This window comes from Hippocampus bargibanti, linkage group LG01, assembly GCF_051943395.1.
Source record: "Hippocampus bargibanti isolate YZ-2025 linkage group LG01, ASM5194339v1, whole genome shotgun sequence".
NCBI classification, from domain to species: Eukaryota; Metazoa; Chordata; class Actinopteri; order Syngnathiformes; family Syngnathidae; genus Hippocampus; species Hippocampus bargibanti.
Genome location: NC_142734.1, coordinates 24,402,336 through 24,418,082, shown reverse-complemented (window position 1 = coordinate 24,418,082; position 15,747 = coordinate 24,402,336). Strand labels below are relative to the sequence as shown.

General features: G+C 43.2%; 1 protein-coding gene across 4 annotated transcripts in view; it reads right to left on the bottom strand.

The window, feature by feature from the left end:
• dip2ba (DIP2 acetate--CoA ligase B (putative)a) overlaps nucleotides 1–15,747 on the bottom strand; it is a 121,563-nt gene that overhangs the window by 26,511 nt on the left and 79,305 nt on the right. For all 4 annotated transcript variants that reach the window (XR_016116050.1, XM_089004809.1, XM_089004819.1 and 1 more), the window contains 4 exons: nucleotides 13,120–13,321; nucleotides 12,915–13,027; nucleotides 2,225–2,305; nucleotides 825–948 (listed from right to left, as the gene is read on the bottom strand). Coding sequence is in view for 3 of the 4 variants with exons in the window: in XM_089004809.1 (XP_088860935.1) it covers nucleotides 825–948; nucleotides 2,225–2,305; nucleotides 12,915–13,027; nucleotides 13,120–13,321 (520 nt within the window). In the remaining variant the exon portion in view is untranslated. The remainder of the gene's footprint in view (nucleotides 1–824; nucleotides 949–2,224; nucleotides 2,306–12,914; nucleotides 13,028–13,119; nucleotides 13,322–15,747) is intronic.

Genomic DNA, 15,747 nt, shown 5'->3' with positions numbered 1-15,747 from the left:
TTTCTATTGAATACTATTATATACCAAACTGTTGCAAATTTCCCCATGGGACGAATAAAGGGTTCCTGATTCTGATTCTGTTTACATTTCATTTATACATTTGATCACTTTTAGTGTCATTTTTATCATTTGATATTTGTATTATCAATTTTTATTACTGTAAAACTGTAACTGTAATACGTCTGTAAGCTTTCAGTCGTACAGGAGTGGTCCATCGATGAAAAGGTTTCTTCAGTCGTCATCTGTACTTCTTTGAGGGTGTCAGACGTTTCGCTTCTTTTCCAAGATGCTTCTTCAGCGAACTAAAGTCTTACTGGTAGTTTCGGCCCTATATATATATCCCTACTCTCCAGACGTGGCGGTGCCGGACTCTGCTATGATTGGTGCCTGCTCTCAGGTTGTGGGGAACAACATTATTATTATTATTATTATTATTATTATTATTATTATTATTATTATTATCAAATAGATAGAAAGCTAGCTAGCTAATAGGTTAGCTACCCATAGATATAAATGGTCAGATTTTATTTTGTGCTTCATTTATATTCCACACAGGCAACATTGATCAGAATGCCGTGTTTAGATGAATGAGTACACAGAATATTTTAAAGTACATTTTTGACTACCCGTCTAATTCAATGTTATAATTAACATGAACGTGGTTGATTAGTTCGCTGACAAAGCTCTTTGGAGCGAAACGTCCGTCACCTTCAAAGTACAGCCGGCTGAAGAAAAATGTTCCTCTAAGAGACCTCGACGTTCCTGCTCTGACAGGGATGCTCATCATTGATTTGTTTCCATTCCATCATGATGCACGTGTTCACCTGGGGGATAAAGCAGCACCACGTTGTCCCCGGTGTTGAGACCTCCTCGCTCGATAAGGGTGGCTGTGATTTTCTCGGCCCTCTTGTGAAGCTGTGCACAGGTGGCCGTGCACACGGCCACCCCCTGTAGCCAAAACAAGTACAATTAACAATCACCGAGCATTATTTACACAATATTGTCTTATTAACAACTACGAAACAATACTATAAACAAACTGAGTGAATTGAAACTTTGGCATCCTGGTCATCTCACCCGAATACCAGTATGTTTAATATCTGATAGAGTCGATATTGTTACCCATTAAAGCTTTTTTATCGCTCCTACATATTTCAGTCTGTGACACCGGAGAATTGAAACGTAACTAATTTATGTCCTTTTCCTGAATTGAAAATTTGGCATCCTGGTCATCTCATCTGAATACCACTATGTTTAATATCTGATAGAGTAGATCTTGTTACCCCTTCATATTCAGCGCGAGTCTTAAAACGTAAAATATAACTATATGCCGTGGAACCTCCGTTTCCACAGGCTGATAAATTCCTTATATGGAGCTTGGCCACCCTCTTCTGGCGGCTTTTGGGTGCAACACAAGGTTTTCAGACCAAACAATACAGCAAAATACATTGACGTGATGGAAGGACTGCTACAATGTGTCGTTTTTTTGGTGTGGGGCGTTCGTTTAGTGACGTCACATACGGACTCGTCACCAACTCAAAAACAAGACTTCCTGAATATTCAGCGCGAGTCTTAAAACGTAAAATATAGCTATATGCGGTGGAAACTTTTTAAAATACGCTCAGTAGAAGTCATTTGAAGCCATTTTACAAATTATGGACACAACTTGTCCGGAGACGTCGGTTGTCCTTTAAAGCTGTTTTATCGATCCTCCATATCGCAGTCTGTGACGTCGGAGAATTGAAACGTAACGAATTTATGTCCTTCTAATGATTTGAAACTTTGGCATCCTGGTCATCTCACCTGAATACTGGTATGTTTAATATCTGATAGAGTCGATATTGTTACCCATTAAAGCTGTTTTATCGCTCCTCCTTATTTCAGTCTATGACGTTGGAGAATTGAAATTTAACTAATTTATGTCCTTCTCATGAATTTAAACTGGCATCCCGGTCATCTAATCTGAATACTGGTATGTTAAATATCTGATCTTGTTACCCTTGAAAAGCCGAAAGGAAAAGAAAAGGAGAAGTTACCCCCTTTAAACTGTTCGATATCTCCTCCATATTTTGGTCTGTGACTTCCGAGAATTGAAACTTAACTAATTGATGACTTTTTATCCGTTGTAAAAATACCCGACAACACTTCAATATGCAATTGATCATTATTTGTTAACATTTTATTTGAGAGAGGACTAAGATGGCGGACTACTTGTTTACTCCACCTTAGCATTTAGCAGCACGTAGAGAATATGGTCCGGGTCGCTCTGGGCTCTCGACTGCAGTGCGTCGGATAGGAAGTGGTGCTGAAAGGGAGAGGAATAAATCATCTTTTATACAGATGGATTATTGGTACAGTGATATCTCGGCTTACGAACACCTTGGCTAACGAACTTTTCGGCTTACAAATGTTAAATTCACAAGAATTTTATCTTTGCATACGAACTATTTTTCCGGATACACACGGAGCGCCACAACGAGTGATGTGTCGTTCGCGAAAGAGCCCGTTCTCCTAACAAGGAAATGGCAGCCGACTTTTTTTGTCCTCTATTCCCCGCCCCCAGTCTTCGGTTAAAGCCGCACGTGATTGGTCAAGAACGCATCAGTGAAAGGGGGGGTGTAACAGAAACACAGAGCTGCAAATAAAAAATAGATAGGCAGACGACAGAGAGACAGAGTGAGAAAATGGATAGAAAACAGTGAAATTTGGACTTGTTTCAAATTTATTGATAGTTCAAAGGCAGAGTGTAGACTGCAAGGTTAAAATATCCCATACATCAGGCACCACAAATAACCCGCACAAGCCATCTGTACACTTGATGCTAAACGCTATCAACCCGGCGAAACAGAACACAATTGATTAGGTACTAGGTAAAATTATCGCCGAGAAAGCACGGTATCACGCTTTTGCGAGGTGGTGATGGCGGGTTCGGATCCCAAAAAGCAGGCAGGAGGGAGCAGGAGGTTGTTTGACAAATTGTATTAAAATAAAGTCAGCAGGAACAAAATGTAAAACATCAAAATGATCTGAATGGAAAAAATACAAAGTAGCAAAAGAAGACCAAAAGTAAAAGCCCGCCAAGGTTAAACAAACACGTACACGCTGCATGCTGCAAACAAGCAGCAAACAAACAATGAATCGGCACCGGATGATCGTGCCAGGTGTCCTTTTAAGTGTCATTGATCTTAACGACCAGCACCTGCGAGGCTGCCGGCAGGGCTGACGTCGCTACCCGCTGTTCGCCAATCTGATCGGGACGACCAGCACCTGTGCAGGTGCAGGCGGGGCCGACAGCGCCCCCCGTTGGTCGCCAACCAGATCATGACACACGGTAACTTCACTCTGATATCGTCATGAGGCAACCTGGAAGTTCGTCATCCATTGATGATTTCAAGGCTAACCACGGATGGTTCGATAATAATAATAATAATAATAATAATAATAATAATAATAATAATAAAAATAAGTCGTACAGGCGTGGTCCATCGATGAGAAGGTTTCTTCAGCCGTCATCTGTACTTTTTTGAAGGTGCCGGACGTTTCGCTTCTTATCCAAGATGCTTCTTCAGCGAACTAAAGTCTTACTGGTAGTATCGGCCCTATATATATACAGTAAAGTCTCGTTATATCGATATCGGATATATCGATAGTCCCGGTTATATCGATACTATTTCTATGCACGCACGGAGAAAATTACATGCAAACAGGGTCGGATATATCGATAGTCCCGGTTATATCGATATTTTTTCGGACTCCCTTGAATATCGATATAACGAGACTTTACTGTATATATATATATCCCTAATGTCCAGACATAGCGGCGCCGGACACAACTATGATAGGTCCCTACTCTCAGGTTGAGGGGAACAGAGGACCACTCCCTGCGGCCCCACCGATTGTTCCTACATTCCTGACTAAACGACTGGCCTGTTGGCCCCACTCCTTCCGGTATCACCCCATCAGCATTACTAATGTTGCCTAAGCAGGCTATTGTATGAACGATCCAAATTGAACCTCACCCCACCAGACCGGTTTAATGAAGGATTTAGTTTTTTTATGAGAATCACTTCGTTTACTCCCCTTTCAAACCATCTATGTTCTTTCGCTAAGATTTTAACCTCATTGTCGTCAAATGACTGGTTGCTAGCTTTTAGGTGCAAATGTACTGCCGATTGAGGCGCATTAGTATTATCCCCGCGATGTTGATAGTCTTTTTTTGAGAATTTGTTGAGTCTCCCCAATGTACTGCTCTTTACAATTTTCATTCTTACAATGTATTGAATAAACTACATTACTCTGTTTTTCACTTGGCAGCCTATGCACTAATTTTTGCCTTAACGTGTTTATCGGTTTGAAATAAGTAGGAATTTTGTGTTGCCAAAGGACCCTTTGTAGTTTTTCAGAAACTCCTGCAATGTAAGGTACTGCTACTCCTCTCCTTTTTGTATCTTGGGATTTTTTGTTTCATTCCCTATTCTTTCTTTCTGACATTTGTCAAAGGACAACCGACGTCTCCGGACAAGTTGTGTCCATAATTTGTAAAATGGCTTCAAATGACTTCTACTGAGCGTATTTTAAAAAGATTCCAAATGCCAAAGGAATCGTTGTAGTTTTTCAGAAATTCCTGCAATGTAAGGTACTGCTACTCCTCTCCTTTTTGTATCTTGAGAATTTTTGGTTTCATTCCCTATTCTTTCTTTCTGACATTTGTTGAATGACCACTGAAGTTACCCACAGTTAGTGAGTGCTCGCCTGATATGTTTTAACTCCTTTTCTCTACCTTCAATGCTAGTTGGTATTAGTTTAGCCCTATGCTGGAGGGTTCTGATAACTCCTAATTCGTGTTGTAAAGGGTGGTTAGAGTCAAAAAGTAAGTATTGGTCAGTGTGCGTAGCCTTCCTAAAGACTTCTGTTTTTAGCGCACTGTCCTCTTTTATAATTACTTTACAATCTAAGAAGGCTAGTTGGTTCTCTTTAATGTTCTCACGAGTAAATTTAATGTTGATGTCTACCGAGTTGAGATGATCTGTGAAGGATTGAATTTCTTGTTTTTTAATTATGACAAAAGTATCGTCCACATATCTAAACCAGTGTCGAGGTTTTGTCCCCGGGAAGGATGTGAGGGCCTGTTTCTCCATCTCTTCCATGTACAGATTAGCAACTATGGGTGAAACTGGTGAGCCCATAGCACAACCATGAATTTGTTTGTAAAATTTCTACCTAAATTGAAAATACATAGTATTAAGGCAGATTTCCAATAATTGGCACATGTGATCTGGTTTAAGTTTGGTTCTTTCATGCAGAGAAATGTCCGCCAGCAGTCTCGTCCTCACCACTGAGACTGTTGCTCGGGTTGGGACATATGTAAAGAGAGAAGTCACATCGTAAAATGCCAAAGTTTCCTCAGGTTCCAATATGAGGTCTTTGATCCTCTCTACAAACCCTGTGGTGTTCTCTACGTGATATTCTGTGTTACTAACCAACGGAGCTAAGATAGTTTTTAAATATTTGGCTACCTTGTATGTAGAGGAGTCAATGCTACAAACAATGGGTCTGAGGGGGAACCCTTCTTTATGTATTTTTGGCAGGCCATAGATACATGGTGTGGCCTCTCCCAGATATAATTTAAAATACATCTGTTTTTAGATTTAGATTTTAGGAACAATCGGTGGGGCTGCAGGGTGTGGTCCTCTGTTACCCCCAACCTGAAAGTAGGGACCTATCATAGCTGTGTCCGGCGCCGTGTCTGGACATTAGGGATATATATATAGGGCCGATACTACCAGTAAGACTTTAGTTCGCTGAAGAAGCATCACCACCACAATCGTTGGGACCACTCCGTGCGCCGCGAATGGCAGCCTCGGTCACACGCTCCCTAATATTGTTCCTCTCAAGGACATTCACAGACAAGCATCGGTACTATAATAAATAAAATACCAATCACAAATAGAATGCGATAAATAAAATACAATTATGAATAGAAACAAGAGCAAGAGCTACACAGAAAATGCTATTTTAAAGAGGTGAGTTTTGAGATGGGACTTGAAGGTGGGAAGAGAATCGATGTGACGATTATTGGGAGGAAGTAAGTTCCAAAGTTTAGGGGAAGAGCAGCTGAAGGCTCTGTCATCCATCGTGCTGAGACGGGCAGGGGGGGCACACAGAGGTGGAGGGAGGAAGAGGATCTGAGGGAACGAGAGGGAATGGAAATTTGAAGAAGGTCAGAAAGGTAAGAAGTGAATTGCAATAGTCAATCCGGGAGGTGACAAAACGATGAACGAGGATAGCAGTGGTGTGAGGAGTGAGAGACAGGCGAAGACGATTGATATTCTGTGGTCATCCGTCCGCCAGCCGTGCAGAAGGAGCAGCCGCTCGGTCGATCACCGTATGTTAGCCGGCCTGGCTAGGTCGGCTAATGCGCCTCGTAGTGGGGACGCCACCAGCGTCAACTTCGGCCTCCTCAACGTCCGCTCGCTTACGGGAAAGGGGTGTCTTATCCAAGATATTCTAATTGACCGTAAGCTTGACTTTTTTTGTATAAATGAGACTTGGCAAATGGCGGGAGACTTCTCCGAGCTCAATGGCGCGACTCCGCCAGGCTTTGTTTACATTTCTAAGCCCTGCCTCTCAGGCCGCGGAGGTGGCCTCGCGATAATTTACCGCAAGAACTGGAAAATCCTTCAAGTTTCACTCCAAGAAACCCTATCGTTTGAATGCCTTGCTTGTAAAATTTCTGGACCCTCACCCACCATCATAGCCACTGTATACCGTGCACCAAAACCACATTGTGACTTTCTAAAAGAATTCTCTGATGTCCTCACACACTTCTCCACCCTGTCACCAAATGTAATTATTATCGGGGACTTCAACATCCACATGGACAATTCCACTCTTCCCCTCACTAAAGACTTCACCTCCTCACTCGACAGCTTTGGTCTCCATCAATTCTCGGACTTTCCCACCCACATAAAAGGCCACACCCTGGACCTCATTTGCATGTCTGGCCTTATCCCTAAGAATTGCACAACTAATGAACTCCCCATAACAGACCATTTCCTGGTTTCTTTCACTGTTTCCATCACCCTCTCTGTCGCCAAACCCCCCCGTGGCATCTCATATCGCAACATCAAGGACATCAATGTTGCCACCCTCGCTGAGATGATTGCCACCCTGACTCCGGACTGCAACTCATCATCTGATGAACTTGTTTCCCGGTACAACGCGGACATCACCAACACCCTCAACGCCCTGGCTCCTGTAAAGTCCCGGTCGGTCCAATTCACCCGGTCTGCACCCTGGTTCACTGCCCATCTCCGCTCCATCAAGGCAAAATCTCGCCAACTTGAAAGACTTTACAGGAAGTCTGGGCTCACTACTCACAAGGACATGTACGCAACTCACCTTACCCATTACAAGGACTCTATCACTCGTGCAAAATCGCAATATTACTCTGGACTCATTGACTTTAATCCTGGAAACTCACGGGCCCTCTTTTCTCTCTATCACAAAATCACACAACCTCCTATCTCTCTCCCCTCACACTTCTATTCCTCTGAGACATGCAACACTCTGCTTATGTTTTTTAGTGAAAAGATCAACAAAATCCATCAGCACCTCGGGTCCTCTGTCCCCCCCACCTCTCCCAGCCTTTCTACTCCTTCCCAACGACTTTCTGCCTTTGAACTCCCCCATTCCTCTATAATCTCAGACATTATCACCAAATCCAAGAACTCCTCCTGTCAACTCGACCCCCTCCCTACTATCCTTATAAAGTCCTGCCCACCCTCTCTTCTCCCATTTATTTCTACCATTATTCACTCCTCATTATCAACTGGAATTGTTCATATCACACTCAAAACCGCAGCTGTCACTCCAATCCTGAAAAAACCTGGCTCAGACCCAAACGATTTCAATAACTTACGTCCAATTTCCCACCTCCCATTCATCGCCAAAATTCTTGAAAAGACAGTTGTGTCCCAGCTTCACTCACACCTCACTCACAATAACCTGTACGAACAATTCCAGTCTGGTTTCCGCCCCCGCCACAGTACTGAATCGGCTCTCATAAAAATCACGAATGATCTTTTTATGGCAGCCGATGCCGGTTCACTCTTCATCCTCATCCTTCTCGACCTGACCTCAGCCTTTGACACCATTTCCCACCCTATCCTGCTCGACAGACTTTCCACCCTAGGCATCACACATACCCCACTCCGCTGGTTTCATTCCTATCTCTCTGATCGCTCACAATTCATCCAAATCAACTCGTTCACCTCACGGTCCTCTCCTGTGTCCTCTGGTGTGCCTCAAGGGTCTGTCCTGGGGCCATTTCTCTTTATTATTTACCTACTTCCTCTTGGCAATATTTTCCATAAGTTTGGCATTCACTTTCACTGCTTCGCGGATGACACCCAACTCTACTTCTCCAGCAAACCCGACGCCTCTCTTCCACCTTCATCCCTCTCACTTTGCCTCTCAGAAATTAAATCCTGGCTTTCCCATAACTTTCTCAAGCTTAACAGTGACAAAACCGAACTTCTCCTTGTCGGTACCAAATCCACCCTCCACAAAACTAACAGTTTCTCTCTCACCATTGACAGTTCTACCGTGTCCCCCTCCCCTCAGGTCAAGAGCCTGGGTGTCATCCTCGATAGCTCACTATCTTTTCAGTCCCATATAAATAACATAACTCGGTCTGCTTATTTCCACCTCCGTAATATTAACCGTCTCCGTCCCTCGCTCACCCCTCACACCACTGCTATCCTTATCCACAGTCTCGTCACCTCCCGCATCGATTATTGCAACGCACTTCTCTTCGGTATCAATCAGAAATTTCTCCATAAACTCCAACTCGTCCAAAATTCTTCAGCCCGGATCATCACTAGAACCCCCTCCTTTCACCACATCACCCCTGTCCTCCAGCAACTCCACTGGCTACCTGTTAAACATCGTATTGAATTCAAAATACTTCTGTTTACATTCAACGCCATCCATAACCTTGCCCCTCCCTATCTTTCTGACCTGCTTCAAATCTCTGTTCCCTCTCGGTCCCTCAGATCTTCATCCTCCCTTCACCTCTATGTGCCCTCTGCCCGTCTCACCACGATGGGATGCAGAGCTTTCAGCCGCTCTGCTCCCAAACTCTGGAATTCTCTTCCACCCAACATCCGCAATATTGACTCCCTCCCTATTTTCAAGGCTCACCTCAAAACCCACTTGTTTAAAATTGCTTTCAATGTATAGTTCTATCTGCTATTTTATTATGTATCATTTTACTTATGGTTTTATTGTTATGTGCTTTGTTTTATTGTTTTTATTGTAAAGTGTCCTTGGGTGTTTTGAAAGGCGCTTGAAATAAAATGTATTATTATTATTATATTGCGTAGGTGGAAGTACGCAGACCGGGTTAAGTTATTTATATGGCAGTGGAAAGACAGTGTGTTGTCAAGAATGACACCTCGGCTTTTCACCTGATGGGGGGAAGAAACGGTCGAATTGTCAATAGTGAGAGAGAAACTGTTAGCTTTGCTCAAGGTAGATTTGGTACCAGCGAGGAGAATTTCAGTTTCTTCGCGTTTAAGTTTGAGGAAGTTATGGGGAAACCAGGATTTAATTTCAGAGAGGCAGAGTGAAAGGGAAGAAGGTGGAAGAAAGGCGTCGGGTTTGCTGGAGAAATAGAGCTGGGTGTCATCCGCAAAGCAATGAAATTGTATACCGAATTTGCAGAGAATATATCCAAGGGGAAGAAGGTAGGCGATAAAGAGGAGCGGACCCAGGACAGAGCCTTGGGGCACACCAGAAGATACAGGAGAGGACTGTGAAGTGAAGGAGTTAATTTGGATGAACTGAGAGCGGCCAGAGATAAGAGTGGAACCAGCGTAGGGGCGTAAAGTCTGTCAAGGAGGATGGAATGAGAAACGGTGTCAAAAGCTGCAGTGAGGTCAAGAAAGAAGAGGATGGAGAGTAAACCGGCATCAGCTGCCAAAAGAAGATCATTCGTGACTTTTAAGAGAGCTGATTCTGTACTGTGGAGGAGGCGGAAACTAGATTGGAATGGTTCGTAGAGATCATTTTGGGAGAGGTGAGTGTAGCTGAGAGTACACGTTTTGTAGGAATTTGGAAATAAAAGGTGAGAAATGGGGCGAAGGTTCTTGAAGTCATTGGGATCAGATCCAGGCTTTTTAAGAATTGGTGTGACAGCCGCCGTTTTGAGGGGGACAGGGACGATTCCTGAGGACAGCGAAGAGTGAATAATGGCTGAAATGATTGGAAGGAGAGATGGCAAGCAGGATTTGACCAGAACTGTTGGGAGGGGATCTAATTGACAGGAAAAATTCTTGGATTTAGTTATGTTTCGAGATTGTAGAGGGATGAGGGAGATCAAAAGTAGATAAGAGAAGAGAGGGGGTAGGAATTTGGGGGAGGGGAGGGGTACAGAGGAGCCAAGATGCTAGCGTTATTTTGTTGACTTTTTCAGAAAAGAATAGGAGAGAATTGCAGGTGTCGGAGGAATAAAAGTGTGGGGGGAGAGAAACAGGGGGTTGAATGATTCTGTTATAAAGAGAAAAGAGAGCGCGAGTATTTCCAGAATTTGAGTCAATAAGTTCAGATTAGTATTGTGACTTTAGCTTGAGAGATACTGTTCTTGTAGAGAGAAAGTTGAGCGGTGTACATATCTTTGTGAACAGTGAGTCTGGTTCTCTGATAAAGTCTTTCAAGCTGGCGTGTTTTCAATTTCATGGAGCGGAGATGAGCATTGAACCAGGGTGCAGAACGAGTGAATAAAACATAGCGGGATTGATAGTAGCGAGCGTGTTAAGAATGTCGTTGAGGTCCGAGTTGTTGCGGGAAACCAGTTCATCAGGTTCGAGATCATAGTGTCATTCGTCATGGTGAGGCAGCCGGTTCTGACAATAAAGCTGCCAAAGCTTACAAGGAATCATTCCTCAAGATGGCCACTCCATTCCATCAAGTCATCAACGACCATCATTATACAGTACAGTTTATTTCTTTAATTACAATACCATAGCACATAAATAAAATAAGGTATATTTTGTGTAGTTTAGGCTTAGAAAATTAGAAAGTAGAACATTGCTTTATGGGGACCTGGGAACGGATGATTCTCATTTTAATAGTTTCCTATGGGAAATTAATGTTTTGAATACACACTTTTCACCTTACACACTGTCTGAGAACCAATTAATTTCGTAAGCCAAGGTATCACTGTATATCAAAGTAAAAATAATAGCAGACAGACATTTAATTTAAAAAAAAACAACTAAACAACAACACCACAACGAATATGTGGTGGTTTTTTGGTAATGCTCGCTCAGAAGCACACACGCACAACAGGAGGGTAGCGGGTCTGCGGAAAAGTTGGTTTTGCCAAGTCATGCTAGGACCATCTGCACCTGCTCACAAGCCAAATCGGATACAGTACAACAGTGGGCTTTGCAAAATGGTGGTCACGGCCGTGTACAAACAATAAACAAATCAAACGTGCATGATTCACAGCCACCAGAAAACGGCACATATTCACAATTTTGTGCTTTAATTAACTCATTGACTGCCAGATGATGTGCAAAAAATGTGTCTGCTTCAGTGCCAGGGTTTTTGTCATTATCACTCGAATTCCAGGACCCACAGAATTTTGGGTTTCAGGACTACATAAATATTTAATGAAGCATTAGAAACCTTAAACACTCTTCTTTCATCAGAAAAAAAGTTAATTCCTAAATGATATGGGTCTGGAGTTATGTGAGCTTGAAATGAGGGCGGCTGTCCAAAATACAATGCAATACCCACATTTTTATTGATATAGCGCTTGAAAACAGCTGAAGCTGGAACAAAGCGCTAAAATGGAAAAAAAGGAAATGCTGTCCCCATGAGGAAAAGAAAAAGCATTCCTAAGGGCCACCGCCAGCACTTTATTGCTTTACCCAAGCATGAAAAACCCCAATCCAAACAAATTCAGGAATGGCGCTCGACGTCTGATCGAGAATAGACAGAATAGAAGTTATCATATTTCAAACTTTCATGCTTAGTTAGTGGAACACAAGGCCCACAATGGAAGCACAGAATATCTGGGGTCAATCTAAGGTGAACAGACACAGTCTGTTAAACTGTCATCTTCATGTAGGAGATATGGCCTTGGACTGATTTAGTGCTTGGTTAACTTCTTCACATGGACTAATTTGGGACTTGGTCAACTTCTTCACAGGAAGAGCTCATTAGCCAAGTTACAAGTCTATCAGTTCATGGAAAGACAACCCATTAAGATGTCTGCGTTCTGTTGTTTTATGGATGTTGGTGCATGGGACGTCCAGGGGGCGTGGTATTCAAATCAAGGAGATTATTTTTTACTAATGTGATAGAGAATAGACAGAATAGAGGTGATCATATTTAAAAGTTTCAGGCTTAGAAGGCCCACAACGGAAGCACAGAAAATCTGTGGTCAATCTGAGGTGAACAGACACAGCCTGTTAAACTGTCATCTTCATGTAGGAGATCTGGCCTTGGACTAATTTTGGACTTGGTCAACTCCTTCACAGGAAGAGTTCATTAGCCAGGTTACAAATCTATCAGTTCAGGGAAAGACAACCCATTAAAATGTCTATGTTCTGCTGGTTTATGGATGTTGGTGCTTGGGATGTCCAGAGGTGTGGTATTCAAATCAAGAAGACTGTGTTTTACTCATGTCTCACTTCAATGTGCATCTAATCCCAATAAATAACTTGGCAGAGCAGAGGGCTGCAGTAGTTGGGTGTTGGTCATGAATGGCTGCGCCCCATGCTGGCCGGAAAAGACAATCTTACTGTTTTCCAGCCTTTGTTCATAGTGTTTGGATAATGTACGTCTAACCCGGTGCAGCAGATATGAACAGGGTCAATATTGTGTGCTGTGCTGTGCGTTACCTTTCGAACCAGGTCCTGGTCCTCTACCACGCCCAGTTCTCTGCCAATTGCCTGGGCGATGCGTTTCCCCGCCACAAGGTTGCCCACCAGCATGGAAGCCGGACCAACATCCACTGCACGGATCAGATACCAACGACCGTTTTAGCCGACGCCGTCGTACAGCGGAGGAGGAAAGGAAAATGGTTTCCTTGAAGGTTGAACCGACCAGGCTGTTTCTGGCGCGGTTTGGGCATGTTGGTGACGCTGGTGTGCGGGCACATGAGGATGTTGCAAGGGTGCAGGTTCCCCTCCAGGAAGTTCTGCTTGGTTTCGCAGATGTGGATCCCGCCCAGGGGCGTCTTGGGAAGGGTATTGGCCGGCACCAGTGCCAGACAGTATAAGCCCACCTGGTGGATACTGTCGATGGCCTGTCGGGGGGGAAAGGAAGTGTTCATCTTCATCATTGAAACTCGCTCTTTGCTTCGAGAGACAGACAGACAGAGAGAGAAGAGAGAGGGGAGAGTGAGAGAGACAGAGAGAGAGACAGAAAGACAGTGCGAGAGAGACTGAGAAAGAGTGTGTGTGAGAGAGAGAGAGAGAGAGAGAGAGAGAGAGACGTAGACAGAGAGACAAAGAAAGAGAGAGGGTAGAGTGAGCAAGATAGAGAGGGAGAGACAAAGAGAGTGACAGAGAGAGAGAGAGAGAGAGAGAGAGAGAGAGAGAGAGAGACAGAGAGAGAGAGAGAGAAAAGAGAGAGAGAGAGAGATGCAGACAGAGCAAGAGACATAGACAGGAGAGGTGAGAGAAAGAGATGCAGACAGAGACAGAAAGAGAGAGACACAAAGAGAGAGACAGAGAGAGGGGTATGAGAGAGAAACAGAGAGAGTGAGAAAGAGATGGAGAGACAGAGAGAGAGAGAGAGAGAGAGAGAGAGAGTAAGAGAGAGAGAGAGAGAGTTAGACAGAAAGAAAGAAAGAAAGAAAGAAAGAAAGAAAGAAAGAAAGAAAGAAAGAAAGAAAGAAAGAAAGAAAGAAAGAAAGAAAGAAAGAAAGAAGAAAGAAAGAAAGAAAGAGAGCAAGAGACAGAGAGGGAGAGAGAAGAGTGAGTGAGAGAGATAGAGATGGAGAGACAGAGGGAGAGTGAGAGAGAGAGTTAAAGAGAAAGAGGGAGAGAAAGAGAGCATGATATTGACAGAAAGAGAGACATAGACAGAGAGAGACAGAGAAAGAGAGAGAGCAGAGTGAGCAAGAGAGAGAGGGATAGAGAGAAAGAAAGAGAGACAGAGAGAGAGACAAACAGAGAGAGACATAGACAGAGAGAGTTAGAGCGAGCAAGAGAGAGAGGGAGAGAGAAAAACAGAGCGAGAGACATACACCAGACATCGGCAACCCACGGCTCCGGAGCCGCATGTGGCTCTTTCACCCCCCTGCTGCGGCTTTAGAAAATAAATAATGAGTATTTAATTTAATGTATACTATTTTAGTTCGTTCGTTTTTAAAATGTAATTCTAAATTTGAAGATTATGGTGATTATAAATAATACAAAATAAAACGTATTCAATTTTTTTCTTGCTCATAATATACGTCACAACCATCGACAGTGGACGTATATCCGGTCACAACCGCCAAATTGCGCACGATTTCTTAAATTTTTAGACCCCCAGGTAGGCCAACTATGAATAAATCTCAGAAAAGAAAAGTGTCTGAAGAAAACAGAACATTTAATAATACGTGGGCAGATTCGTTCGCCTTCACTGATGACGAGATGGGTTTATTGGTATGCTTAATATGTAATGAGAAGTTAGCAAACAACAAAAAGTCAAATGTCGCAAGACATTTCCAGAACAAACACACAGCTTTTGCTCAAAAATATCCGGATGGAGATGAGAGAAAAAGAGCCGTTTCGGAACGGATGCGGAAGGCTGATCAGAGCAAAAATCATGTTATGAAGTGGATGAAATCTACAAATTCAGCTACATATGCTAGTTTTGTGAACGCTCAGGAAATAGTCAGGCACGGGAAGCCGTTCACAGACGGAGAACATATAAAAGAATCATTCATTAAGATGTCAGAACATCTATTCACAGACTTTAAAAACAAGAGTGAAATTGTGCAGAAAATCAGGGACATGCCCCTCTCTGCCCCTCTCATTAAAAACAGACATCGCTCACGCCTGACAGACGACAGCTTACAGTCCTGTGTGAAGATGAAGGTAACGTCATACAGCCCTGATGTGCAGAGGCTGTGCGCTAAAGTGCAGGTATATTTGAAAGTAATCTTCAACTCAACGTCTTTTTTTCGGAGTTTAAAATGTTTTTGTTGCGTGCAGAAATGTAATTTCGCTTCTCTGTAACAGTTCATTGATTCATAAATGCAACACACTATAGTTTGTTTATGCATATATAAAGGTAAAAAACGATGATGAAAACATGCAGTGTTGTCTTCATTTTAAATGTCAAAAGGATTTTGTGGCTCCCAGTGTTTTCTTTTCTCTGGGAAATGGCTCCAAATGGCTCTTTGAGTCGTAAAGGTTGCCAACCCCTGACATAGACAGAGACAGAGACAGAGAGAGAGGAGAGTGAGGGAGAGAGAGGGAGAGAAAGAAAGACACAGAGAGAGAGAGAGGGAGTGAGGGAGGGAGAAAGAGAGAGGGAGTGAAAGAGAAAGAGATGGAGAGACAGAGTAAGAGTTAGAGAGAAAGAAAGGCAGTGAGAGACAGAGAGAGAGGGAGAGAGAGAAGAGTGAGTGAGAGGGAAAGAGATGGAGAGACAGAGAGAGAGAGTGAGTGAGAGCTAGAGAGTTAAAGAGAAAGAGAGAAGAGAGTCCAAGATAGCAAGAAGAGAGACAGAGAGAGA